This window comes from Dama dama, chromosome 5, assembly GCF_033118175.1.
Source record: "Dama dama isolate Ldn47 chromosome 5, ASM3311817v1, whole genome shotgun sequence".
Taxonomy (NCBI): Eukaryota; Metazoa; Chordata; class Mammalia; order Artiodactyla; family Cervidae; genus Dama; species Dama dama.
In genome coordinates, this window is record NC_083685.1 from 121,448,854 (window position 1) to 121,476,576 (window position 27,723).

The 27,723-nt window shown below is 45.9% G+C and overlaps 1 protein-coding gene across 2 annotated transcripts in view; it reads right to left on the reverse strand.

Moving 5' to 3' along the window:
* LOC133057722 (E3 ubiquitin-protein ligase RNF213-like) overlaps positions 1–27,723 on the reverse strand; it is a 124,456-nt gene that overhangs the window by 54,078 nt on the left and 42,655 nt on the right. For both annotated transcript variants that reach the window (XM_061144589.1, XM_061144588.1), the window contains 16 exons: positions 24,751–24,927; positions 21,131–21,220; positions 20,002–20,124; positions 19,008–19,188; positions 17,249–17,422; positions 16,711–16,860; positions 13,634–14,223; positions 13,144–13,306; positions 11,293–11,510; positions 10,303–10,443; positions 10,030–10,197; positions 8,313–9,468; positions 7,453–7,646; positions 6,838–6,993; positions 2,610–6,215; positions 367–503 (listed from right to left, as the gene is read on the reverse strand). In XM_061144589.1, coding sequence (XP_061000572.1) covers positions 367–503; positions 2,610–6,215; positions 6,838–6,993; positions 7,453–7,646; positions 8,313–9,468; positions 10,030–10,197; positions 10,303–10,443; positions 11,293–11,510; positions 13,144–13,306; positions 13,634–14,223; positions 16,711–16,860; positions 17,249–17,422; positions 19,008–19,188; positions 20,002–20,124; positions 21,131–21,220; positions 24,751–24,927 — 7,424 coding nt within the window. The remainder of the gene's footprint in view (positions 1–366; positions 504–2,609; positions 6,216–6,837; positions 6,994–7,452; positions 7,647–8,312; positions 9,469–10,029; positions 10,198–10,302; positions 10,444–11,292; positions 11,511–13,143; positions 13,307–13,633; positions 14,224–16,710; positions 16,861–17,248; positions 17,423–19,007; positions 19,189–20,001; positions 20,125–21,130; positions 21,221–24,750; positions 24,928–27,723) is intronic.

Genomic DNA, 27,723 nt, shown 5'->3' on the forward strand with positions numbered 1-27,723 from the left:
TGATAATATTCTCCAGAGTGATGGGAACCATAAGGGCTATATAGGAAAACTATTCAAGTGGGATTTTCCTCTGTAAGGTGAGTAGACATTCCAGTGGAGAGAGAAAAAAGCCCCAATAGATGCCTCCTAATGAGACATAACGATGCTGGAGTCAGAAAGGATGTTTTCAGAGAGGACAACAGAGATCAGGACACTTGGAAAAGTAAAACGCATCCTTTTCAGAGTCACATGTTCTCAAGGTTCACTAACCAAAGCTGGTTAGGAAACACCAGTGGTTAATAGTCACACATATGAAATACATGTGTGTGATGCTTAGGTTGATCCTACGGAGGGAGAAGATAGGGAGGGGAGGGCAGGGATCCTCACCGAACTTCCTTGAGGAAAGAGTACTCGGTGTCAAACTGTTGCAGTGACAAGATGCTGAGTTTCACAGTCCAGTCCTTTACTTCTGATTCTAAAAGTTCACAGTCATGACTGGTTAGCAGCCTGGAGAATGTAGTGATCTGCAAAGGCAGGAAATTAAAATCATTCAGTGGAATGCAAGAAAGCGTTGTCTCCTAGATTTAGATCCAAGAAACATGAGGATGCTCAGCAAATAGCTTCTATGGGCTCATCATTGTGCAGTTGGTACACAGACCCAACTGGGAATCCAAACCCAGAGGAGTTTTCTAACATGAGGTGGTGCTGAGGCAAACAGAACCTACAGGATCAAAGGTATTGGAGAGAAGACTCATCCACCCCTAAGATGCCTTTGAATCTTCTTCCTAGATTCCAACATCTTTTCTTCCTTTGAACCCTGCTTGTGATGATACCATAGCACTCAGAACAAATACCACTTGTCCTTTGCAATCTTACTTCAAACTTTCCGTGGAGCCAGCTGTCTTCCCCACAGCTGTTAACCAAATCTCCCCTGCTACTGGATCACACCACACAGTGCAACCAGTACACTCTTTAAGGGCACGCTGCTAGGCCCTGAATCATTATCTCCAGGCTGGCCTTATCACTGAGCTTCCTATTCCTATCTCCAATTGATGACAGACTACCTAGATGTTACAGGAACATCAAAGCCCATCTCAAATGGAATTCATCATTGCCTCCACCAGACTTGTTGCTGATAACCAGTTTGTCATTGGCAGGAAAGCTATGACAAACCTAGACAGTGTATTAAAAAGCAAAGACATCACTTTGCCAACAAAGGTCTGTATAGTTAAAACTATGGTCTTTCCAGTAGTCACGTATGGTTGTGAGAGCGGGACCATAAAGAAGGCAGAGTGCTTTAGAATTGATGTTTTCAAGCTGTGGTGCCTAGAGAAGACTCTGAGAGTCCCTTGGACAGCAAGGAGATCAAATCAGTCAATTTTAAAGGCAATCAACCCTGAATACTAATTGGAAGGACTGATGCTGAAGCTGAAGCACCAATACGTTGGCCACCTGATGCAAACAGCCGATTCACTGGAAAAGACCCTGATGCTGAGAAAGATTGAAGGCAGAAGGAGAAGGGGACAGCAGAGGATGAGATGGTTGGATGGCATCACTGATGCAATGGACACAAAGTTGGGCAAACTCCAGGAGATGGTGAGAGACAGGGAAGCCTGGCATGCTTTCGTCCATGGGGTCACAAAGGCAGACACAACTTGCTAACTGAACAACAACAGAGATGTGATTAACCAAACTTCTGGTCAACCAAGGAAGAAACCATGGAGTCATCCTTAGCCTCCTCCATCTCCCAGAGCCCCTGTAAAAAATCAATCTTTATCTCTGCCAATATGAATCCTCACTATGTCTCAATTCCACCCATCCATCCTTTGACTGAACTGGTACTGCAGCCTCACTACTGGTATATCTTATCTGTGAGTCTTTTATCAGACTTTTTCCCTCTTCCTCTCTCAGGTAGTGGGACACATTTCCACACACATTTCTCCATCACTCCCCTTACACAGGAAAGCAAAGCTCCTTGGTGCCACTGAAAAGACCCTCCATGAAGTTTGTCTGGCTATATCTCACTCCCATCTCTCAGAACTTAGGGCCTTGAGCTTTAGGCTTCATCAGTAATTAACTCCTGGTTTCCTGCAAAGACTGGATTTTTTAAACCTTGACATCCTTGCTCAAGTAGGACCCTCTGCTTATAATACCTTCCAAACCATACTTTACAATCAGCTTGATGGTCACCTCTTAAAGATGAGTTCGTGAGCTCATCCTGATCTGTGCTGCTCCTCTTTGCCTCTGTGGATAACACTATCATAAGATGTCAACAGTACCCATTCATGAGTGTCTTTCACCCTTACACTGTATGCTGACCAAGTACAAGCCCTATGCCAACTCATCTTTATATCCGCAGTCCTCAGAGCAGTACTCGAACATGGTATTTCCCTGGATGAACGGAGCACTGTACACAGCACTGCCGAAAATGGGCACTCAACACCTGGTAACACTAACCGTCAAGATATGTAGGTCTCCTTGCCCTGACCACGCAGAGGAACCAAAAGTCTCCACACGTTCATTTACGGATTCGATACACTGATTTGCAAAGCATCTTGAATTCTTGATGCTAGGAAGTCAAGGACCCAGAGGTGAAAGAGGAAAAGGGTAAAATACAGAAAGATAATAACCTCTGTGAAGATGGCATGGCGTTCTGAATCCATCGTGCAAAGGTGAGCCCGGAGGAAGTCTGCAAAGGAGTTATGTTGCTGCCTGTAATAGTATTCTTCCGACAGGGACTGTGCAGTGAACTGGCCGAGTGAGGAAGCATTCAGACGGACCACAGCATCAGGGGTGGCACAATCCAGCAGCACTGACTTGGCCTGCGCAGAGACTTTCTGGTAAAGTTCATCAGTCAAGACCTTGGGCCGTACCTGCTCTATGACCTGGAGTACCACCGAGGCACATGTGTCTGAGTGGTACCCAATGAAGACATCAGAAGGGCTGTACTTGGGTCTGGCGAGAAACTGCTCTGCTTTCACATCTATAAACTTCTCCACCCACACCTTGAGCTCTTCCACGATATTCTTCTGCCATTTCTCCAAAACGGTGTTGATGTCCAGATAGTGCTTCTCCAGCCGGTTAATGAGGGGGATGGGAAAATGTTTGTAGACGACATCTTTCTCCTCAATGACTATCAAGCGGAAGTCTGGGTGAACTCGACATTTGACCCGATGGGTCCCCAGACCCAGGTCCACGTACTTCTGACCGCCAAGGTAGACATAGTATTGATTGAGTGCGTCGTAGAGGCTCTCATAGAGGTTCTGCAGGTTGAGCAGCACCACCATCTTGCCGGTTTCCATGCAGATCTTTACTCGGTTGATATTTCGGCAGATATGGTTGTACTCTTGATCTTTGGGAAAACTGGATCCAAAAATAATCTCTGGTTGATCTGTAATGAAGAATGCCTGCTGGAGGATCTGTAGGGCCACGTAATTTCTGGTCAGCACAAGCAGGTAGCGGGACTCGGAGTCATCCAGCTCTCTGCCATGCATCGTCTGAAGATGGCCGTATAAGTTCTGGTAGATCAGCTGCATGGTGCTGACTTCCTCTGTGTACTTTGCCTCGGGTAAATTGGCTGAAAAGATGTCCAGGGCACGAATGTCGTCTTTGCCACTGAAGTTCCGAAGGACAGCTTGTGCGATGTCTTGAGGGGAAGGCTCCTTATTAGAAGCTTTGGCTGCAGCAAAGACCATTTTGATGAGGCTGTAGTAATCACGAAGCCCAAAGAATTCCTTGTCCTGCCTCTTACACACTGTTTCGTAGGCTTTGGCAAAGGATGTGAAGTATCCTCGGATTCTTTCTTGGATGAGGGGCTCTGAAGCGCAAATTCCCCTGGCACTCTCAATGAGCTCTCTTTTGTTGGGGCTGCCACGTGACACAAATATACCCCGGTTCATCTTGGCGGGATCCAGGGCCCAGTTGGAAATGCCTATGAAGCCAACTTTTTTGTGGGGGGCAGGATCATCTTCAATGCATCCATCTTCCAGCAATGGGTGCAGTGCCTTCAGGGGCATTTTGGGTGAGTCTTCTGCTAGTCCAACCTCATCTAACACCACCACGGAGACATACTGCTCGAGGTCCTTCCCCTGCTGGAAACGGGCACACTGCTTGAAGGTGCCTATGATGCCCTGTGGGGTGGAATGTGGACTACACTGGAATGACACCAAATGGACCTCCTTCAGGTGCCGGAAGAGGTCCGAGTGTGCAGCCTGGCCTTGCATGGCATCTGCCACGATGGTCTTGGCGAGAGATTTGGAGCTGCCGGGCTTGCCCACCAGGAAGAGAGGAATCTTGAGCTCGATGCAGATAACCATCATGAAGACGTTCTCCTTCAAAGCCAAGTTCCTGGCGATCGTTTTCCTCAGAGACACACCATGCAGGAAAAGATCCTGGGTTTGCGTTATCTCATCCAGGATAACCCTGCTGTCATTATATGGTGCTGGAAAGAACCTGCAAATAGCTCTCCGATAAGATTCCTTCTCCTCTAAAGAGGCATGGTAACATACCCCAATGGCCAGAACCAGGGACCAGAGGACAGGATCTCTCTCAAAGTCATTTTGGATGACCCCAGTCTCAGAGAGAAAGGAATCCAACTTAGACAAGAGCATCTCACTGTGGTCGTAAAACCATTTGAAAACTTTCACACAGCGTTCTACATCCCTGAGGCTGACAAAGCTGCACTCATTTTGTCTTTTCCTCATGAAACCCTGAGAGGCAGAAAGCACTTCCGTGATTACATGAGTCTCGCTCTGCACCATCACGATGGACTTTACCAGTCTCTGGACAATCTGATGGATGTAGAGTTTTTCTGCAGAGTCATTCAATTGTCCAAAGTCCCACACCAGGGGGATCAGGCTCGGCGGCAGAGCGTGGACACGGTACACCAGCTGCCTCAGGGGGATGGAGCCAAGCCTCTCGGCCGTATCTTCTGCACTAACCCTGTACCCCAATCCAGCTGACTCCAGACGGCAGATCATCTCCTGGGTGTGCTTCCGGTAAGGGTTGCAGGCTGCAATGATATGCAAGCCAGAATCCTTATCCAGGGGCTGGCCACCCACTGTGTGGTCGCACAGGACCTCTTTGATGCAACTTATGGCCTCCGTGGTGTTGGCTTCATCGAAGAACAAGATGGTGTCCAACTGATACTGGGCCTTATTGATGTGGGCCAGCTTTTCAGCCTCCCTGACCTTGGAGTAGATCATGTCGGCAGTTGTTCCTCCGTGGACCTTGACCAACTTCATGGTTTCAGCATCAGCACCCTGACGCCGCAGGTCACTAAGGAATTTAATGAGTCTGGTTTTCCCACAGCCGGTTTCTCCCATGATGATGACGGGGATGCCACACCGGAAACGCATCTCAATGGCAAGGATCTTAAGCATATTATCTGTTGTAAGCTCATATGTTTCATCAGGGTCACTGGCCCACTGGATACCCAATGCCAGGCACAGTTTTTCTAGTTTCTCATGTCTGGGAAGCTGGTCAAAGTCAATGTTGAAGGGCACCCTCTGAAGCAACAGCCCCTGGTACAGTTGCACTGTCATAACATCCTTCTTGATTACTTTCCCACTCAAGCAGTCTATGGCATCAACACCACCGTTCTGGTTGGATTGGAAATGGAAACCTATGAACGTCATGGATGTGTGGTCACTGTTGAAAAAAACATATGGGTGGGGCTCCGACTCCCACCTCTTCCGGAGAGAGAAAGGGGCGAGGTCTTCTTCTTTGACCCCATCCATAGTGATCATGTACTTTCCCGGACTTTGGTCAGATGAGAGAAGTGTAGGTGTGGCGAAATCTCGGGCCATGAAAATCATGAAGGTGACCACAAAGTTCTTGAAACCCACCAATGTGTCTCCAACAAAGGTGTGATTACAGAAGAGTGAGGCCTCACAATCTCGGAGCTGGTAGTTCAGGAACCGAGCAAAGTTCTGAAGTTCTGACCAGGATGGGTTTATCACCCCGCAGTAAATCAGGAGGTGCTGGATGCATTCACCAGGGCTGCCCTCAACAGAACCTTTTTGGTACTGGAATGTGTCTAGGTTTTCTTTCTGATGGAACCGTCTTAAATATTGGTAAGGTCTCTGGAATATTTCACTATGGAATGCTCTCTGATCCATTCCTGGCTCTTTGTAGCTCTGCTGAGGATCCAGCTCCATGTTGATCACTTCTTTGGGAGGTCTGCAGGTCACTTTGGGGAAGATGTCTAGAAAATTGAACTGGGGGACAAGTGCATTCTGGAAAGGAGAGACACAAATGAAATGAGTTATGGCTGAATTTCCCAAAAAGTGCTTTTGTGTTTTAATCCTCAACATGGTCTAGACTACATGGACCTTTATGAAAAATCACTTTTCATGAAGAGATTTCTGTAGATAACTCTTTGCATGAGGTGTTACCTTCTGCACATTCAGGCATGGTGTGAGCTGCACTGTAAATAACAAAGCCCTTTTCTACTCAGCCTCTTGGAACTAAATCTCTCCAAGCACATACACGCGTGTTTGTCTGTGCGTACGAGCATAAAACTCCCTTCGGTTAAGAAATTGATATAACGGAATTCTCTTTCCCATGTTGGCTGTCATTAAGAAAGATGGTGCTTCTCCTAGCGAGTGAAGTTCCTGCATTCCAATCACCACTGGCATTTAACCCAAACACACAGCACTCACCCCAAAGAGAACAAATCTAAGGTACTATTCATTAATAAAAGAATCTTTGTATTCCATGCATTATTTAAAAATAAGCTTAAAGATTCTTCTTTACTAACACTGTACTCAGCTACTCTGCTAAGGCAAAAGTGGGGAGTCACAAACATGAATAAAAGCCCCTGCCCCCACAGCAGCATGAGAGTACCCTGATACACACCAGCTTCGAAGGCCTTCGTGGCAATGTTGAATTCCTTTCTAGGATTTCAATGATATATAAGTGGCATGGGTTCCGAAGCCACATCTTCCCATTTATATCCATTAAGTACTGGAGAATGAGGAGTTTGAAGAGAAACACCCAAATACCAGTCCGCACCTAAGGATACAATCATGTGGGTCTGTAAATACTTACACAGAAGATAGCAGTCCTCCCAACCCTAAGGGCCTTCTTATTCTGCTCTATTTTACAATGACACTGAGTATCAATGCATGTAGAAAAAACAAATTCTTTATACTGGGGATAGGGTAGGGCAGGATGTGGAAGCTATGTCTTTCCCTACCCAGCCACTCAGCTAGAACCTGGGGGCAACTTACTGAAGTGAAAGTGAAAGTGAAAATGTTAGTCGCTCAGTTGTGTCTGACTCTTTGCGACCCCATGGACTATATATACCCTGTCAGGCTCCTCTGTCCATGGAATTCTCCAGAATTCCAAAAATACTGGAGTGGGTAGCCATTCCTTTCTCCAGGGGATCTTCCTGACCAGGGATTAAACCTGGGTCTCCTGCATTGCAGGCAGTTTCTTTACCGTCTGAACTATCAGGGAAGTTCGACTTACTGAAGAGGTCACGTCAAAGTGGAATATTATGGGTCTCCTCTGATACTGGGCATCCAGGAAAGGCAGAAGGGACCCCAGGACTTCATTCTCATCCACCTGAGGGTCAATCAATCGAATAACTTTTCGAGTCACTTTTGCTCCATTAAACTGCATTTTCAGCTGGCTGTGCAACCTCTTCACAAAGAGAGACCTTCCTGTTGACATGAACATATGAAAATTAGATGCCAGGGCTGCAGATCAAGAATGAGAATGTCTAGAAAATCAGTTCTCTTTGTACAAAATTCAAAACTGATGCAACCTAACATCAGCTTAAAGAATACATACTTAAGCCATCAAATTTCCTTGCTGTTCCCCACCCAATAGCCCTGCTGCTTCCTGGGACTAAGTCTGAGAACTAAGTCTGAGGTCAGGACAGCAGAGCTCGCTTCATGGGGGAGGGGAGCGAGTGTCGCTGGACAGAAGGGAGTACCAATAAAGGGATGCAGTCAACAGAATGGAAATCATGATGGCGACTGAAGGTGGAGGCATCTGTTTCTTCTCAAGACAGAGGAAATATACCTTGTCCTGCTCAGAACCCACATCAACCCCAAAGTAGTCAACAGACTTAAAAAAGAGAGAAAGAGAAAAAACAGCAGAGAAGCCAGTTTAAAGGAGGAAGATGGCTCAGCCAAGCTGGGACCAGGTGAGAAAAGTGTCCCGCTCCAGTGCGGGGCCTGATCTGTAACTTCAGGTGAGTCAATCCTCCAGAGACTCAGTTCCCCACCTGCAGAAGGGCTTATCTGAGCTCACCTCACTCCCCACTGGACAAGGAAGGGCTATCAGATGGTCTCTGGGACCGGGGACTCAGCAGCCATTATTACCTACGCCCGCTCTCTCCGAGGCTACGATCCCAACACACATGCGGTCCTGGAACACGGTGGCAGCTGACGGTGTCTGTTCCGGGACTCGGAAGTGGTAAGCCAGGTAGGCCTGGATGTCCTTGAGGGCCGCCTGGGGGGTGACGAGGACCTTGTGCTGGCTGAAGGCCGAGGGGAGGTAGCAGTGCTCCCGCTCACAGTCACAGATCATCACGAGCCGGTAGTGCGTCCGGTGGGGCTGTGTGCACAGCCTCCGGAAGAGCGCCTCTGCCCGGCAGGCCACCTCGTAGCTCAGCTGGTCCGCATACAGCAGGCCATAGACCCGGAGTCCCTGGGAGCCTGGGGTCAGGCAGCGACGCAGGAGCAATGCCACCTCCTCGAACGTGGTTTCTGGGGTGCAGAGCAGCACTTCATCGTAGGTGGGCAGGGGCTGGTGTGGGGTCCGCATGTAGATGGCCAGGGCGGCTGGCAGCACCTCAGAGTGGCCACAGACGATGAGGTTGGGCTGGCCCTCCTGTAGGCCGTGGGGGAGCTCCCGCTGCACAGGGGGTCCAGCCATCCTTGCCAGGTGGGCCAGACAGCGGCCAAGGGCGTCCAGGTCCAGGCAGTGAGGCAGGAAGGCACTCATGCATGTCATCGAGCATTTCATGATGACCCTCAGCTTGTCCACCAGTCTGGGCTCAGAGAAGAGCAGCAGTGGCAAGTCTTCCACCACTGTACTCTCCTGGTGGCTGCTGGCCCTTCCGCGGGGCCCCCTGCAGGCCTCCGAGACATCCCCCGGGGTGCAGCTGCCTTTGATGAAGGACAGCATAGTGAGGGCAGCGGCGCTGGGCGTCTGCCCCCCGAGCTCCGAACTCAGGTAAACCAGCTGCTCAGCGGTGTAGTAGTTGAGGTAAAAGTGCTCAGCTCGCTTCTCTGCCACGAATCTCTCCCAGTGGCCCAAGAAGTCCTCCAGCTGCTGGCAGAGGGCTTCCAGCAGCTGGACGACTGGCCCGCCCTCCACCAGTGGGCCCACTAGCCTCAGACAGAAGTCCAGCCGGATGGAGACACCCTTTAGGGGGGTGCAGTACACTTCGGCTGACCAGGCCCTGAACAGCAAGTTTCCAGCAGAGTAAAGGTTTATAAACGACTGGACAAGCCTCTGAACGTTGCAGAACACCTGCAGAGAGAGGACATGTAGTCTAGAATAACACAAACAGAGTTATAATTTGAAGGGCTGGGCTTCATGGCCCTCCGTGGTTCACCATGGGATCTCAAGCATGAGATTGATCATGGAAAGTCTCCCTTTCTTATTTCCATAGTCTCTTTCTCAGGAAGCAATACATGGTGAAGATAAAGGATATCATTTATAAAGTACAAATGAACTTTACAGAGTAAAAACTCGTTACCAAAAGGAAAGACTGTTACATAAACCAATATGCCTTTACCATTGTGGTTACTGTGGATTTTGATGAACAATGTCCAACTACATCTTTAAGTATTTGGGGATGCTTGCTGATTTACGGAGCAAATGGACATCTCTTTGGGTCATGAATTCGAAATACATGCACTCTGCAAGACCCACTGGCTCTACTCCCCACAGTTTTAAGAGCAGAGTGATTCCTATGAATTAAAGACAAAGTCAATCCCTTCTGACTTCCCAGGCACCTCAGCAGTGAGAGTGCTCAGCCCAAACAGATGGGATTAGGACACTTGCTCCTACGTAGATACAAATCCTTACCTCAGAAAATACCTCTACGACTTCAGCATTGCTGTGTTCTTTCTTGCCAGACATCAGCATCAATTTGTTCAAAAGTTCTTTCAGCTCTTCTAAAGAGTACTCTCGCTTCTCCTCATGGCCTCCCTGGCCCTCGGGAAGGATTAAACGAACAACTGTGTCTGGGGAAATCTGTGGAACAGGGCACAGTCAGAGGTCGATTTGGGGAGGCAGAAACCCCCCGACGACAGCAGCCCTAAGAGCCTCCTGCAGCTGTGCCTGCGACGTGAGGCTCACCTTTTGGCCATCCGTGGGAGCCTTGATCACATAGATGCCTCTGCTGTTGATCGCTGTCGCCAGGGACAGGGACGAGAGCTCCACAGACCCATGACTCTCCTTCACTGTCTTCAGCCACTCGAGGTTCCGGGCAGAGTCACGCTGTCAGAACAGAAGGAGAGAAAATGGGCCAAAGCTTAGGCGTGATCTTCTTCCTGCAACTCTCCCCACCTCTGCCTCCCAGGGACAAACGCCTCCCCTTCTCTGGCCCAGAATGCCGTCACCCACAGGGGAGGCCTCCCTCATCTGCTGCCTACCACTGCCACGGGCTTTGGCTCTCCCTCCTGGGTCACGCGCTGTTGCTGCAATGGACTGTTCCCCTGTGTTCCCACCCAGTGCCCTGGATCCGTGGATGGGGAGCGAGAGGCATGAACTCAGCTCTCTGTGAGAAGGCGGCCGTCAGCCGGGCCCCTAACCGGGGTAGTGCTGACTGAAACAAGCATGTGAGCTGTGTGTGCTCCTGCCATTCCTGTTCCCTCCCTCACCCCAGAGGGGCCTCAGCCATCCTGTTGGGCAAGTTATGAACTACAGGCTTACTGGAACCCTGGTGCAGCTGATTTATGTACATGGAAATGTTTACTTTTCTGATTAAAAATGAATCTGTGCCAATTGTGGAAAGTATGGAAAAATACCGAAATGTATAGCATATTAACTAACAATTACCTCCATTCAGAGAAAACCACTGGTAACATTTTAGCACATTTCCTTTCAATCTTTTTTCCCATATATTTCCACCAGAGAGATCACTCTTATTTACATGCAGTTTTATATCCAGTTTTCTAACAATAGGACAGAGAAAGTGCTTCCATATGGGAAGAAAAACTGTTTTCAAACATCCTTTTAAAAGGCTGCATTAAAAGCCTGCCATGTGGGTGTGCAGTCGTGCCGCTAGTGTTTCTAAGTGACACTTCACTAAACTTAACCTGCTCTGGAGCCAGAAATAAGACTCACCAGTTTCGTGGGCAGGTTGCGGTCATTATCCAGAGCCTTCCACAGCTCTCTCAGGTGTTGCATGAACTCATCAAAACCCGCACTTGTGTCCAGCTCATAGAGCAGGGGCGCGTAACCCTGAACAGCATCGTGGAAGCAAGCCACCCGGTCCACGTCAATGTCGTTCTCCCCCGCAGAGATGGAGGCCAGGTCCACGAACACCTTCAGCTCGGTGATGCCTGGGGCAGGAGGGGTAGATGAATGCAGGGCCACCCTCTGATGCCAGGAGCCCCCAATCTGGAACAGTGCTCCTTACTGATGCTATACCTGGATAGTGGACTTTTAGGGTTTTCCCACTCTGCTTCAATAAGAACTTGGGGCACTTTTTCTTTTGCCATTTATGTTGTTGTTTAGTGGCTAAGTCGGATCCAACTCTTTTGCAATCCCATGGACTAGCCTGCCAGGCCCCTCTGTCCATGGGATTTCCCAGGCAAGAATACTGGAGTGTGTCGCCATTTCCTTCTCCAGGGGATCTTCCCGACCCAGGGATTGAACCCTACTCTCCTTCTTGGCAGGCAGATTCTTTACCACTGAGCCACCAAAGAAGCCAAGTCATTTATGTTGATACTGCTGAACAAGACCTGACCTTACTGAACAACACCAATGTCTGGGCATTGCATGGGTTTTTTTGTGTGTCTTATTTCACGCAATCCATGTAATATTGCCATTTCATTATTAAAAGTAAGCTTAGCTGGTGAATAACATGTTGACAGTCATCTACAATCAACAGCTGCTTACTAATCAAATGAAGCAGTGAAGCTGGGATAAGATAAACATGCAGCCCATCCCCTGTCCATGGACAACAAGACCATCCACCTTCCTTCTTTCCTGCCTCCTTCTTCCCTCCATGCATTAATTCTGCCAAAATCACCCAAGCCACAGAGCAAAAAAGACTGTCAAGCCTGTGCGCAATGATAAGTAGATGCAATTACATCTAGAAGATAAGGCTGCCTTGGCTTCTAGTAAAAAAAAATCAACCAAAGGGAAAAACTAAAGGGACATAATTTTTAAATGATTGCCTGCTGTTCACAGCATGCATCCAGAGTGAGAGGGAAAAAAAGTAGCCAAGAAAATGGCTTTTACACCAGCAAATGAGTGATACTATCTTGATATAAATTCTATGTACAAACCTAGGCACACCTTGCACATTTACCTAATGAATACAGATGAAAATTTTCTAAGAGACTAGATTTTAATTATTCCAATCACTAAAATAAAAGGAGAATTAGGGGAGGTGATGGAGGGCTAATTATAGTTACAATGGCAATCATAAGATATAAATGTATTAAAGCAATGTGTCATGTATCTTAAGTTTACGTAATGCTACAAGGAAAATAGTGAAGTGAAAGTCGCTCAGTCGTGTCCGACTCTTTGCGATCCCATGGACTATAACCCCCAAACAATCCATGGAATTCTCCAGGCCAGCATACTGGAGTGAGTAGTCTGTCCCTTCTCCAGGGGATCTTCCCAACCCAGGGATCAAACCCTGGTCTCCCACATTGCAGGTGGATTTTTTACCAGTTGAGCCACAACGGAAGCCCAACAATACTGGAGTGGGTGGCCTAGCCCTTCTCCAGCAGATATTCCCAACCCAGGAATCGAACTGCGGTCTCCTGCAATTGCAGGCAGATTCTTTAGCGACTGAGCCATGAGGGAAGCCCTTAGGTGTAAAATTCATTTCAATTTAAAAAGTTTGAATGTAAAAAATTCAGAACATGATCGAGGGAGTGACTGCCCAGAAGTTCAGGAAGACTACCCCATGAAGATCTAAATACTCTCCAGCCTTCTGGCCACCAGAGTGATGGACTGTACCTCTGAGAGCCTCCTGGACCCAACTAATGAACTCCTTTCTCTGAGACAGCTCCTTCAGACACTGACACCGAGTCTCATCTATATCCTGCAGAAGCTTTTTGGCACGGATAATTTGCTGGTTGATACGGTCCAGTTTTTCATGGCGAAAGTTGTCCAAGACAGTCTAAGAAAGTCATCAGAGAAAGCTGTCAAAGACAGTCTGCAAGACAAGGCAGTATGTGGGCTGAAACTGGCTTCTGAACCCCCAAACAGAACTATGCTGACCATCCCAATAGTCCCTCCTACCAAACTTCTATATAGACACTAGCAGTCACACTACTGGTAAACAAAAGTAAAAACAAAGCCCTTGGCATATTCAGGCATTGAATAAAATACAAATCACCCTGAAGGAAGCTATGAAATCATCTTGCCCAGTTTTTCAAAGCCAGAGATCTGGGATCTCGCCCCCACCGCCCCACCCCGAACCCCAGGAGTCCCCAGTAAAGCTTACAAAGCTCAGTAAGGTGTGGAGAACACTGAAGTCACCAGTCAGGCCCAAAGTCTCTTTAACCTTCCAGATGACCTTGGCTGAGTCAACAGCCTGATGCAGGTGATGGTATTCCTTGATCTGCTGGACTCTCTCCTTGATCCACTCCTTCTGGTCTCTGGGATACAGAGCACACATGGTCTGGAGGTCTTCAGTTAGGGCGCTGTAGTTATTCACAAAGTCCTTGAAGATGTCATCAATTTCCCCAAAGGTGACCTCCCCTGACATCAGATCCTGATACAGTTTTGTAAACCTTCTGAAACAAGGACAATATAAACATTCATACACATCTTCAGGCTGAAATATCTCCCTTTCCAAGTTCTCTTCTGGCTCACTCAGCTCCTGTGCAGCTTCTGCCCAGAAGATCTGGAAGATGTGACTGTCCTTTAGCAAATATGCATTTTGGGCCATTTCTTGGACTTCGGGGCTCAGGTTATAATGTGTTGTCCGCTTTGAGTCAAGGGAGGTGGCTGACAAAGTCACTGTCACAACTTGGTTTAACTTTTTCCCACGGAGGTCTTCCGAATGTCTTTCAGTAATCTCTCCAAAATCCACTTTTGAAACCATAAGAGAATGTCAAGTCAAACTCTACTCACAATATCATTTTGATTTACTTTCCCAGTTTTCACTCCCCTTGTTGCTCTTAAGGAAATGCAAGTGAATACACTTGCTGGCATTTGTTCTCAGTGAGTGTCCCTAAATCTCCACCCTCGCCTTGCTCATCAGTTTTCATGACAAAGAAGGCTTTGCAACTTCTGGGTGAAGATGACAGTTTGAAATCTGCACATGTTTCCACTCCCTCCCCAAATCCTGCTGCAATGACAGAACTGAGATTGTTTTTCAAAAGCCATAAAGCAACAGGGCTGGGAAGTATAGAAAAGGAGACCACAGCAACACAACTTTGGAACTTGAAAAGCAGATGTGCTGGGAGTAAACAGTGTTTCAAGCCTGAGAACTTGGGGTCTTAGCCCATAGTGGGGAAACCTGAGATTCTGCCAGGTGTCTGTCATCACCGAATTTCCCACATGCACAGACCCTGGCTGCACAGATGCTGGAATTTGGGAGGTGGTGATGAAATAAGGAGGACTGGGCTGAAAGTCTGCATAACAAGTCATCCAACAGGCTCCTTTTCATCCCAACACATTCCATCAGCAGGCTGAAGGCACCTCCTCCACCCTGGCATGCAACAGGTAGTTTATATTCTAGAGAGGCTCTAGAGGGCTCACAGACGGCTCTCTGAATTCGGGGCGGTCTCGGGTACACGGCAGAACAAAGGCATTTCCAGACACCTACCCTTCGTCAGGAAGCTAACAGTTGGTATGTGCCACTAAATTTGAGAAGCTAGAAAGGAGAAGAGAGGACACAGGGAGTAGAAGGAAGGACTGACGCTAGATACGCATCTTAGATGCTGAGAACCTTCCAGCCCTCATTTCTGTCTTGACTCCTAGAGACCTGGCAGGCAGCCCTATATCTTCCAGGCAAGAGACTGGTGATCTGAGCAGCCCAAGAGAGAGGCGCTAAAGATACAGGCTATTTCAAAGCCTAGCCACCCCACCCTCAGAATCCCCCACCAGGGTGTTAGTCCCCTCTCTTAATATAAACAGATCAAAAAGAATTCTAGACAGAGGGGCAAAGCCTTAAACATGAAAAATAGACATTAAAACATACCAAGAGATAAAAGCAACTTGGAGGAAACAGGAAACTATTTAAGAAAAAGAAAATCTCTAAATCAAAAATATAAAAAATCTCAGAAAGATATGATACTATAACCATGAACCAGAACAGAATAGTATGGAAAAAGGACAGCTCAAAGCAAAAAGAGTTCTTGTAAATTAAATACAAGTAAGAAGAAAAAGTAAAAAATTTAATGGCAAGCTTAGAAAGAAAACTTAAGAAATTGTTCAGAAAACAGAACAAAACAAAAGACATGGAAAATAGGAGAGAAAATGTACGGACATTAGATGACTACTCCAGGAGGTCCAATATCCAACTGTGGATTCCAACAAGAGAAAAAGTAATCACTTAACTAACACAAGAAGTTTCCCCAGAATTCAAGGACTTAGATTTCTAGATTAAAAAGACCCACTTAAGTATGACCAGTACAGCAGATGGGAAAGAGATCCATTCCAAGGAACATCATTATGACATTTCAGAGTAAGGGGGACCAAAAAAAAAAATCTCAAGAGCTTCCAGGGAGAGAATATGTCATCCACAAGGATTAGAATCCCAACTGACTCTAAACAGTGACCCTGCAAACACAATGGAGCCAAGAACCCCAAATCCTGAAGGTAAGATCTGCACCAACAACAGATCTCCTATGAGGGCAGATGTTTTCAGACAGGCAAGAACTCCTGGGCCCTTTACTCAGGAGAAACAGAGTGTGTATTTCACTAAAACACAGGAGTGAGAGCAGGGAGCCATGACACCCAGGATACAGATCCAGCCAAGAAGAGAGGCAAGATACCCCTAGGATAGCTTATTTCTGGTTTGGCGAGATTTTATCTGAAAAAGCAAATGGATCTCCTTTTGAGGAAATTCAAACAGTTGGTAGAATCTGAATTGAATTTAAAAAGTAAATACATTGAAAACAAAGCATAGGAAAAGATAAGAATTTTAAATCTAGAGAGGAAAGTTTACATAAGAAGTGGGAAAGAATAATGGCTCGGGTGTAAACAGTGCATTTACATAGTCGTGACATTTAAACCCTGAGGGTTGATGAAATTATGATAAAATTGGAGGGAGGTAAGATTGGAAAGGCTAAGTGTATAAGACAGAAATTGGAAAAACAAGGAAATCTAAATCCTAATTTTCCATAAATGATAATGTTTAAACCTGAAAAATCAAGAAGCAGGCTATTTACAGCTATGTCAGTAATTACCAGAAAATTTTTAACTTTATTAAAAATTAACACATTAGAAAAAGCCTCCCCCCTCCAAGATGAAGGGCTTCTATTCTGATATGTTTTTAATCATATTCTCCTTTGACCCTTCTCCCCTGAGGACCTTTCAATTTTGTTTATTTTAATGCTTTAAGAATATCACCTTTTATCATGTCTTTTACCCTGCCACACAACTTCAGGAGAGAGTCAACATTTGTCTTCTCTTTGTTTAGAGTGAATAGTTCATTCTTCCTCAGACTCAGCACTTCCTTCATAGTTTGTTTTCTGTCTTGGATTAAAGAACTTTTACTCTCTGGAAAAAAAAAAGAAAGGAAAGGAAGTCAGTAGAAATAACAAATACCCATTTTGTGTCAAGCCATTTCTCGAACCTCCCGTGAACGTCCTCAACATGCTGGGCTGTGGGACGGTGATGCCGGAGGCTGTATGAACGGCTACTCCAAGACGTCCCAGTGTCAGTCAGGAGGAATAAAAACAACCAGTATTCTGACGTGGTCAGTATTTTATCACTTCCCCTAATTTTCCTGAGGATTAGAAGCCGTCCCATGACAACTTCCTGGAGAGAGAAGCCATCATAAAGATGAGAAAGATCACCTCTCTATAAGACACACAGGCAAAGAGAGATGCTTCTGAGCTCCCAACTCCTCAGGAGTCTGAAGTTCACATCTCAAAGTGATACTTACGTAACTGCCAGATGTCAAGGAACCGATCCATGTGTTCTAGGATCAGCTCCAGGTGCCCAACTAAAATTGTTCCATTGATGAGACCATTTGTAACTTTTGTCAACACAGAGTCCGCAGTGGCCATCAACTTCTTGCCTTCCTTGGTAATATTTGCTAATATTTCCTCGTTGGTTCCTGACCAAGTTAAGAAGAGAGTTAAAACGGTAGGCACCCCACTTCCTTCCCACATTAATGGATTTCCAGTAACCTCCTATTGCTCTGCCCCAACTTTCATATAATAAAGCAAAGTCATTCTGTATTCCTAGGTATATTTCTCACATTCTTTAGAGGGCAGGATTTTCAAACATGCTTAGTTGAACCACCAGAAATTTTCTTTCCCAGTAATATTAGGATCATACATTTGGGTCATGTCATTAAAAGCAAATATAGAGGCTTTATTCACAATTGCAAAATCTTGGAAGTACCCAAGATGTTCTTCAGTAGGTGACTGGACAAACCATAGTCCACCCACACAAGTGAATATTATTCAGTGGTTTAAGAAGTGAGCTACTAAAAGGAACCTTTGATGCATATTGTTAAGTAAAAGAAGCCAATCTAAAAAGGCAACAGAGAGTATGATTCCAACCATATCCCTTTCTGGAAAAAGGCACAACTGTATAGGAGAGCAGAGGGAAGGGATGAACTGCTGGAAAACAAGGAAGTTTGAGGGCAGTGAAACTGTTCCGTAGGATATGGTAATAGTGGATGCACAGCGTTATTTAAACATTTGTCAAAATCCACAGAAAGTAGAGGAGTAAAACCCTAATGTAAACACTGGACTTTACTTACTAATAACATATCAATATTGGCTCATTAGTTATAACAATGGTACTGAAGCAAATCATTAATAATAGAGGAAATTGTGTGTGTTGAGTGGGTAGAAATGGGAATACTCTGTACTTTCTGCTTAATTTTTCTTTTCTTTTTTTTTTTCTGCTTAATTTTTCTGTCAACTTAAAACTGCTCTAAAATATGAGGTTTGTTAATTTAAAAGACACAAATGGAATATTTTCAAGTGAGTAGCTTTTAACAGACAACAACAGAACAAGAAGAGCCAAGTCCATCTTCTTATCTGATCACTACAACAACTCTGGCTTGAGAGGAACTTGAGTATTTTTTTTTAAGACCGTCTCAGTAATTTGATGAAATTGACACTCACAATAATCTGTGGTGCTTGTCCATTAGATCTGAATCTATGGCTCACACATAAACCTGAATATAACATTTTTAGGGCAACACACGTTTCCCCTCTTTGGTCACAAACCCTGGGGTCATGGAGGGTAGGGGTGCAAGAATCAGGCAGTACTTAGTTTTTGCTAAGGTCACCAGTACTGGACTGGACATTTTCATGGATCTCAGAATAAGAAAGACAGGGCTTGAGATACAGACACACTGGGTTTGGATTTCAGTCCTTAACACTTATAATCAGTGAGACCTTAGGTAAGTCACATTACACTCTCCACCTCAGCTCTTGGTCTGAGGTTACTATGTCAGCCCAGTAGCTGGAGTATAGCAGGTATTCCATGAATGGTGGCTTTCAGTGTTAGTTCTCAATTATAATACAAGATACTCTGAGCCTTCCTGGGTCTGTCCGTCCAAGCTGCTTCTTTTGACAAACATCAACCCAATCTAACTGACTAACAGGTCAAACACTCTGCCGCCACGCTTGAGTCAGGAAGTGCCACTGAACAGATGCTCCCAGCACCCTCCATGAACATACCATATAACTTGAAGAGGTGCTTGATGTCTGGCCATGTGAGCAGGTGATTCAAAACCGCACCCAAGTCGTCTACAAACTCCCCTCTACTTGTTGGCCAGGACTTGGTGATCACAGCAGACACAAGGTTGCCACATTTTTGCAAGTCATTATAAGAGATTTTCCCAAGGATACTGGTTTGAGACTGTAAAAACATGAATAAAGAGAGGGATATTTAGAAGGTTATATGGTTGATTTATTTTTTAACAAAGAAGCAAATTACCTACCCAACAGCATTTCAGTGTCTCTCATAACTAGTTTTACAATGCCTCAAAAAGCCAAAAGAGTAAATAAAATACTTAACTTTTCTGAGGGCATTTCCATTTTCCTGTCCACTGTCTCCTTAAGATTGAACACTGGGGATGTGCAAACAGGTACCCACAGAGATACTGACACAACCCACAAATTACCCCCTTTTCTCTTGCTCAGTGCCATTTTTCTTGGAACTTTCACATTATTAAAAACATCAAACATAATACAAGTAACCATTAATATTGGTACTTTGGTATTATTAACTGTAATTATTTTAAAGTTGCCTACAAACAACACACATTTTAATTCTCTTCCTAAGTGAATTGATAAAATCTTTTCAACTCTAAACATTTTTCTTCCATAATGCCTTGTTAACCTTTGGGGTCTTTTACTGCATGCTAAGCAAGGGATAATACCAAGGGTGGGTGAGTGGCAATGATAATAATGAGGCATTTAGGAAAAGCCTGCAAGATTGCTGGAGGTTACATGTGAGCTGCTTGATGCAAAACAAAAGCAGGAAGCTGAACGCACTTTACAGAATGGGTAGAGAGCACTGGATTTCAGGGTGGGGAGGGGGATGCCCAGAGCCCATTCTTTGCTTTGGTGCAGAGTCTCGGAAACAGCAGTGCTTAATAGGCTTTGGTTGGTGATGTCAGAAAACAAGCATGCATGCAAATACAGTTCCTGAGTGGGAAAGGTCGTTCACCTGGCAGACCGAGCCCACGGCTTCAATGGCACACATCTCAAAGCATTTCGCCACACTGTCTTCTGCACCTGCAGCAACCCAGCTAGAGTTGCAGAAGGCAGAAATCTGGAAGAGAGGCCTCTCCTGCAAGACGGGAAGACAAGGGTGTGAGAGGTTAGGGGTGCTACACTCTCAGACCCTGTGCAATGAAAACACCCTAGTAATTTTCACTTTCCTAGTGTTGTATCAGCTCCCCATTACTGTGGCCTTCTTCCCATCCCACGAGAAGCATGTCCTCCCCGCCTCTAACCATTAGACCAAAAAGGCCAAAATACCTATTTAGCAGAAAAAGCATCTGGCACAGCAGCTTGCAAAAAACAGGTGAAACTGAAAGTGAGAGTCGCTCAGTTGGGTCCAACTCTTTGCGACCCCATTGACTACACAGTCCGTGGAATTCTCCAGGCCAGAATACTGCAGTGGGTAGCCTTTCCCAAGGGATCTTCCCAATCAAGGGATCGAACCCAGGTCTCCCGCATTGGAGGCAGATTCTTAACCAGCTGAGCCACAAGGGAAGCCCAAGAAAACTGGAGTGGGTAGCCTATCCCTTCTCCAGCGGATCTTCCCGACCCAGGAATCAACCTGGGGGCTCCTGCATTGCAGGCAGATTGTTTACCAACTGAGCTATCAGGCAAGCCCGCAAAACACAGGTAAACTTTTTGAAAAGATTTCTTTCTTGCTTCTCTTTTCCTAAAAAGACCCATTTAACAATTACACATAAGCCTCTCATGTGTTTTTAAAAAGCTGAATCTTCTAGGGTCACCGGCCTTAATTAAAAATGGGGAGCACTTTCGTGTTTCCCCCAGTTGTCACTGGGTTTAACAAGGCTCTTGTCACCAACAGGCCACTTAGAGCAAAAAGCACATAGGCTTAGTTAGTGCCTATTTGAACTTCACACAAGCAAGGGTTCCCCTGGTGGCCAGAAACTGTGCCCTTATTCTTTTCTGGGATACCATCTATGGTCAAACTATTAAGGCTGAATCAGAAACAGTCACCTGAACCCCATGCCCTGTCCATTCAAATGCAGGCATCACATGTACTAGCTAGTCCATGTGATCTGGTTCCAAAAAGAACATCCCCTGCCTTTCAGTACCTGTTTGAGCCTCCCTGCCATGTCCCTCAGCAAGGATTCCTTCCAGTCATACTCCGTGGGGAAGTTTATTTCCACCAGTCGCCTCCAGACCTGCAAAATCCACAAATAAGGGACAACCACTAAGACTCCTAGATGCCACCATGGATTTCTGTAAAAGAAGGCAATTACGGTCAAAGAGCACAATGCTTTGAGGACACATGGGTTCAGACTCAGTTTTGTCCAGTTGTCCGCTGTGTCACTGCTAAGTCAGGGCAACCCACTTTAGCCTCATAAAACAAAGGGTCCTGACTGAACCAGGTCACCACTACGGTCCACTACTGCTCTTCATCCAGAAAGGATTTCCCTCCATTGTTTTAATTTCAAAAAATTTCAAACTTAAGAGAAAGTTGCAATTACAGCATAAGGACACCCATATACCTTCAGCTAGACTCCCCAACATTTAAAGTGGCTGTTCTATCTCTTTCTCTTCTGTGCTCCCTTTAGTCTATCTAGAAACAGGCATTGTCTCCGCTGAACCAGAGTTGCAGATGCCGTGCCCCTTGGCCCATAAGTCCTGCACAGGCATTCCCAACCCCATGGCCCTTCTGCTACACACAGTAGTTCAGGTGTCACTCTGAGGCCCGTTCACTCGGGTTGACATCTTTCTCATCTTTCTCCCTGCTCACATTTTGCCATTATTCATTAATCAACTAATGATTAATGTGTCCAACTGAGGGACACATGGCATTATCATGTCTCCTTTCTCAGGGAGTTCTCCAGCCTTTTCTTTCTTCCTTTATGACAGTGAAAACACTTTTTTGCTTTCCCATTATGGTTTATTGCAGGATACTGAAGATAGTTCCTTGTGCTATATAGTAGGATCTTGTTGTTTATCTGTTTTATACGTTAATAGTTTGTATCTGTTAATACCAAACTCTTTAATTTATCCTTCTCCCACCTCCTTTCCCTTTTGGTAACTAACAGGTCTATTCTCTATGCCTGTGAGTTTATCTCTGTTTAATAAATAAGTTCATTTGTGTTTTATTTTCAGTTCAGTTTAATCGCTCAGTTGTGTCTGACTCTTTATGACCCCATGGACTATAGTACACCAGGCTTCCCTGTCCATTACCAACTCCTGGAGCTTGCTCAAACTTTTGTCCATCCAGTCGGTGATGCCATCCAACCATCTCATCATCATCCCCTTCCCCTCCTGCTGTCAATCATTTCCAGCATCAGGATTTTTTCCCATGAGTCATCGAATCAGGTGGCCAAAGTATTGGAGCTTCAGTTTCAGCATCAGTGCTTCCAATGAATATTCAAGTCTGATTTCATTTAGAATTGACTGGCTTGATCTCCTTGCTGTCCAAGGGACTCTCAACAGTCTTCTCCAACACCATAGTTCCAAAGCATCAATTGTTTGGCATTCAGCTTTCTTTCTGGCCCAACTCTCACATCCATACATGACTAATAGAAAAACCATAGCTTTAACTATATGGACCTTTGTTGGTAAAGTAATGTCTCTGCTTTCTAATATGCTGTCTAGGTTGGTCACAGTTTTTCTTCCAAGGAGCAAGCGTCTTTTAATTTCATGGTTGCAGTCACCATCTGCAGTGACTTTGGAGCCCAAGAAAAGAAAGTCTGCACTGTTTCCATTGTTTGCCCATCTATTTGCCATGAAGTGATGGGACTGGATGCCATGATCTTAGTCTTTGGAATGTTGAGTTTTAAGCCAACTTTTTCACTCTCCTCTTTCACTTTCATCAAGTGGCTCTTTAGTTCCTCTTCGCTTTCTGCCATAATGGTGGTGTCATCTGCATATCTGAGGTTATGGTATATGTGTTCTATTTTAGATTCTGCATATAAGTGATAGTATTTAGTATCTGCCTTTTTTCATCTGACTTACTTCACTTAATATGATAATCTCCAGTATAATACTCTTCTGGCCATTACTCATTTTCATAGTCAAATTGCCTCAGATTTGGCTAGTGAGAGCCCCTGCAGGCAGCTTCTGTTGCTTTTTTAAAAAAAATGTAATCATCTTAGATGAACAGAAATATCGCAAAGATAGTACAGAGAGTTCCAGTTAACCCAAGTGCTAATACTTTACGAAGCCATAATACAGTTGTGAAAACCAAAATTAGCATTGATAGATTACCATCACCAAAACCACTAACTTTATTTGGATTTCACCACTTTTCCCCACAATCATTCTTTCGCCCTCCAGGGTATAACCTAGGACATCACCTGGGTCCTGTCTGCTTGTGAAATGTCACCACTTGGTTTCAAGTACTTTTACTTTATGGTAATACAAGGTGTTTCAGGCTGGCCATGCACTTCTTCAGCCCCACCTTTAGAATCTGCTATTCTTTCCAGAAGCAGAGGGATTTTTCTGTTTTGTTTTTTAGGGAGAATGTCATTTAGAATTCATGGCTGGGTGTGCTCACAGACCTGGGTGTCACCATCTCTAGGCCCTTTCAGTGGATGGAGCTAGGAAATGTTGCTTTTAAAATCATGAGTTCACACTATACCTCTAGCTCTTTTCAAACCATAGACTTCCTTTCCCCTCCCCTGCTCCATATGTTCCCTCCTCCAATGAGAAAGAACCCAAGCTTCCAATAGCAACTACACTGGCGTCCCTCTGCCCAGCCTTACAGTACACAAAACATAGCTTTAGACTTGCTACATTCCACTGCCAACCACAAAACTTCCAAATCAAGTTCAAGATTTATGTATGTTTTCTCTGTTTTGACCTTAGACTCTGTCCCTGTGAGGGTGAGTGGTCAGAGTTCTGGGCTCTGAAGTGAAGTGTTAGTTGTTCAGTCATGTCCAACTCTATACGACCCCATGGACTGTAGCCCACCAGGCTCCTCTGTCTATGGAATTCTCCAGGCAAGAATACTGGAGTGGTTGCCATTCCTTTCTCCAGGGGATCTTCCCAAACCAGGGATCAAGCCCAGGTCTCCTACATTTGCAGGCAGATTCTTTATCATCTAAGCCAGAATACTGATGTTCTGGGCTCTGGGTGTTTGGATCAATGATCCTCTCCCCCTGGTGTGGACAGGTAATATGTCTGAATAAGACTGAGATGTAGTGAGAGTTATCTGTTTTTGTTCATGCACAGTTTCAGGGATGTGATTTTATGATGATCTCATTAAAGTATCCCTGGAAGACAACAGCCTAAGTCAGAGGGCCACATGCTTGGTTTGTTCATGTCATTTTCTAGAACTTTGTCCTGGAGCCAAGTCTTTAGGCCCTTCCTCCTCCTCCTTCCCAGCATAAGATTCTGTCCACATCTCAATTTCTGGAAGCTCTCCCTGCCTCCGTACCTTTTAGGTCTGATTTCTAATTTCCTCACGTTCAGATGCTGCTCGGCCCAGATTCCCTTTTATGGAAGCCTTGTTCTCATCTTATTTTCTACTGTCAAATCATAACCTGAGCACAGCATTAGACGTGACTGCCCTTCCCCACCGGCCACCATGTCCCAACAAGCTCTGTCCCCCCATCCCGCCGCCTCACCACTGATGTGGGGACCACAGTCCACCCGCCAGGGAGTCCATGCCCTCAGGCCCCTCAGCTGTTAGGGGAGCAGCTGTCCATTCTGCAGAGGAGACCCCAGTGTCCCCTGCACTGGACTGGCTTACCTCAATCTCCTCTCTGTAAGTGAACGTGACAGGTGAAAAATAAAAATACCCAGTCTGGAACATGCTCTTTTTAAACATTTTCCGAAGCCAAGATTTTGTAGCAGCGAGGGTCCCCTGGAAGACCGTTTTTACTGAATTCTTCTTTCCAGTTTCATCTCCTGGCCCTCCTGCTGAATCCTGTCACCGCAAGAGAGAGACGGAGTTGAATCGACCCCACATGGCAGACCCAAAGGATCATCCAGATACTTCTCCACCCGCCTCTGCGGCTGACGCCACCTATGCACACGGCAGAGCCTGCATATTCACAGCACTTTCATTTCCCTGGCGTTTCAGGTTCACTCTGGGTGGACAGCATGGGGGTCCAGGTAGGAGAAGCAGTGGCATGGACGCGCCCTCAAGTGACCCCAGGTAACTGTAACAGAGGCGATGCTGCCTCACCAACCAGTAACCTCCTGGTTTCTGAGCCGACAGACAAGGGAGAAGGGTGCACCACGGGCTCAGAGCTTCCAGCAGCTCAGAAAGCCAAGCTCGTGTAAACCCTGTCCCCGAGTGACATGCTAGGGCCAGGAGGAAACCCAAATCCCTACCCTGGTGCTCTTTCCTTGCGGTTCTCCATTCATTCCCACCTCCTGAAAAGCCCCTTTTCCTGGGGGTCAAGGTCTCTAGGGATGGGGATGCCTCTTTCCTGCTCTCCTTCCCTTTCTCATCAGAAGCATCTTTACCACAAAGTGGATTCAGCCATCAGCCCCACTTAGAAAGAGGCCTCTCCCAGTTCTGATGTGTAATCTCTTTTGCTTCAACCGAGTCCCACAGATTGTGTAAGTGTCAAGGCCCCCCAAACTGGATCTCTGGTGTCACTCCCTCCTTCCAGAGACGGTTGGCCCAAGGGCTAGAGACATCATAGTGAGGCGGCTGCCCAAGGAGCTGATTGCTAAGTGGGAGACCAGTACAATCAGTAAACAGGGCAAGTAACAAGATAGGAAAGGCACATAAAGGGTGCTCGGGATTTCCCTATAGCTCAGATAGTAAAGAATCTGCCTGCAAAGCAGAAGACCCAGGTTCGATCCCTGGGTCAGTAAGATCCCCTGGAGAAGGAAATGGCAACCCATTCCAGTATTCTTGCCTGGAGAATTTCATGGACAGAGTAGCCTAGCGGCTACAGTCCAAGGAGTCACAAAGAGTCAGACACAACTAAGCAACTAACACACAAAGGGTGCTGTACCCAGTCTTGGGTGTGTGTGTGGAGGGACAGGTTCTCCCCTGAAAGATTCAGGGAGCTCTGGGCAGAGTGTGAGGGGTAGGCTGGGTTATGTGTGGGCAGGGGTACAGCTATGCTGGCAGAATAGCACACAGGATATGGGTGGTATGGGTCAGCAACAGTTCTCAGCTGAAAATGGGACATGCTGGCCCAAAGTGAAAGTCACCAAATGGGCCAGCAACTTCTCAAATGATCCGGAAACTTTAGCAGGGTGTGCGTGCCATCTGCAGTCTGGCCTAGCCTAGACCCAGGCTCCATCTCCAGCCATGCTAGCCTACCTGCAGAGCAGCAGGATCCTCTCCTCCCTGACACGCACACGCTGCTCTCTCATTCTGTGGGAACGCCAGCCCCTCCAAAGGCCCCGTGTTCCCAGGGCACCTTATGGACATTCCAGTTTAGTATTAACCCACTGTGCTGCAATTATGTGCTCACTGGACTGCCCCCTCCTATGCATCCCTGCTGCCAGGCACCTCTCTTCTCCATCTGGGTTTGCCCTGCAACCAGCAGATGATGGGCTGTAAGTGAACAACCCAAGCCTAAAAATCTTCTCTAAAACTTTCGCCTTTCCTCCTTGTTTTTCTCCACCTGATATCCTGTCAATCCTATCAACCCTTTATGTTGGCACATAACCAAAAGCTTTTCAGAACCTCTTCATATACTTTGCTTTTATTTAATTTCAGTTTTGCAAAGCTTTTTCTTTTTATGGCACAGGTAGAGAATTTGGTCCAGACTGTGGTTACACTAATCTGCAATCCCAACCAACATTCAAGATAGTTATTTCTGCAGGGACATATACCGTAAGTAACTAACAAATTTCACATTTCTTGAACACAGTTTATCTAGAAGTTGGCACCTGCATAGGATGGTTTAAATAATATCCACTTCAGGAAAAAGCAATCATCCTACCAATGTTTATTTTTAAATGTTCCCTTGGTATTTTTTTAAAAAAGAAAAGCTAAAAGGAACAAAGATAAAATACACACTTAATTATATCACTAACATCACAGTTATGACTTGTCAAATGGTCGGTCTAAATAGGAAATCACCTATCACCTTCATGTGGAAGCTCAAACTCAACCGGGTGAAGATCACACAACAATGGGAAAAAATGAGCTGTGGACACATGCAACTGCACAGATGGATCTCAGAGATGCGAGGAGCGATGAAAGCCAGACACAAAAAAGGACAGAGTTCCAAGACAGGTAAAACTGACTTGTGATGGTACTAACCAGGAGAGTGCTTACCACTGGGAGGTGTGGAAGGAGGGGGCACAGAACTCTGGATTGTTCCTACAGCTTAATTCGGGAGGTGGTGCTTGTGTGGAAAGGCTCTGAGGTGTGCACTGGGGTGTGTGGACCTTGCTACTGTATTTGAGTTTCAGTGAACAGGAAAAAGGCCCAGGTGGGAAAGATTAGGCATGAACATGCATTTGGGTGGGGAGATTCTTGCTTGAAGTCCTGGCCACTTGCGGGCTCTTGAATTTACCCAGTCACAGCTGATACTCTACACTTGAACTTCTGCACTGCCTCCTTTCTCCGTTCTTCCCTCTAACATAAGCCCTGGGGGCAAGCATGCAGACCCTGGCTCACCAAAATAGCCTCATGAGCAGAACAAAACCCACATCAGGTATGTACTGACACACCTGAAGGCGGAATCAGCCGTTCTGTCATCCCACAATCCTAGACTCAGCCTAGCTCCTTTTTTTTTTTTTCTAT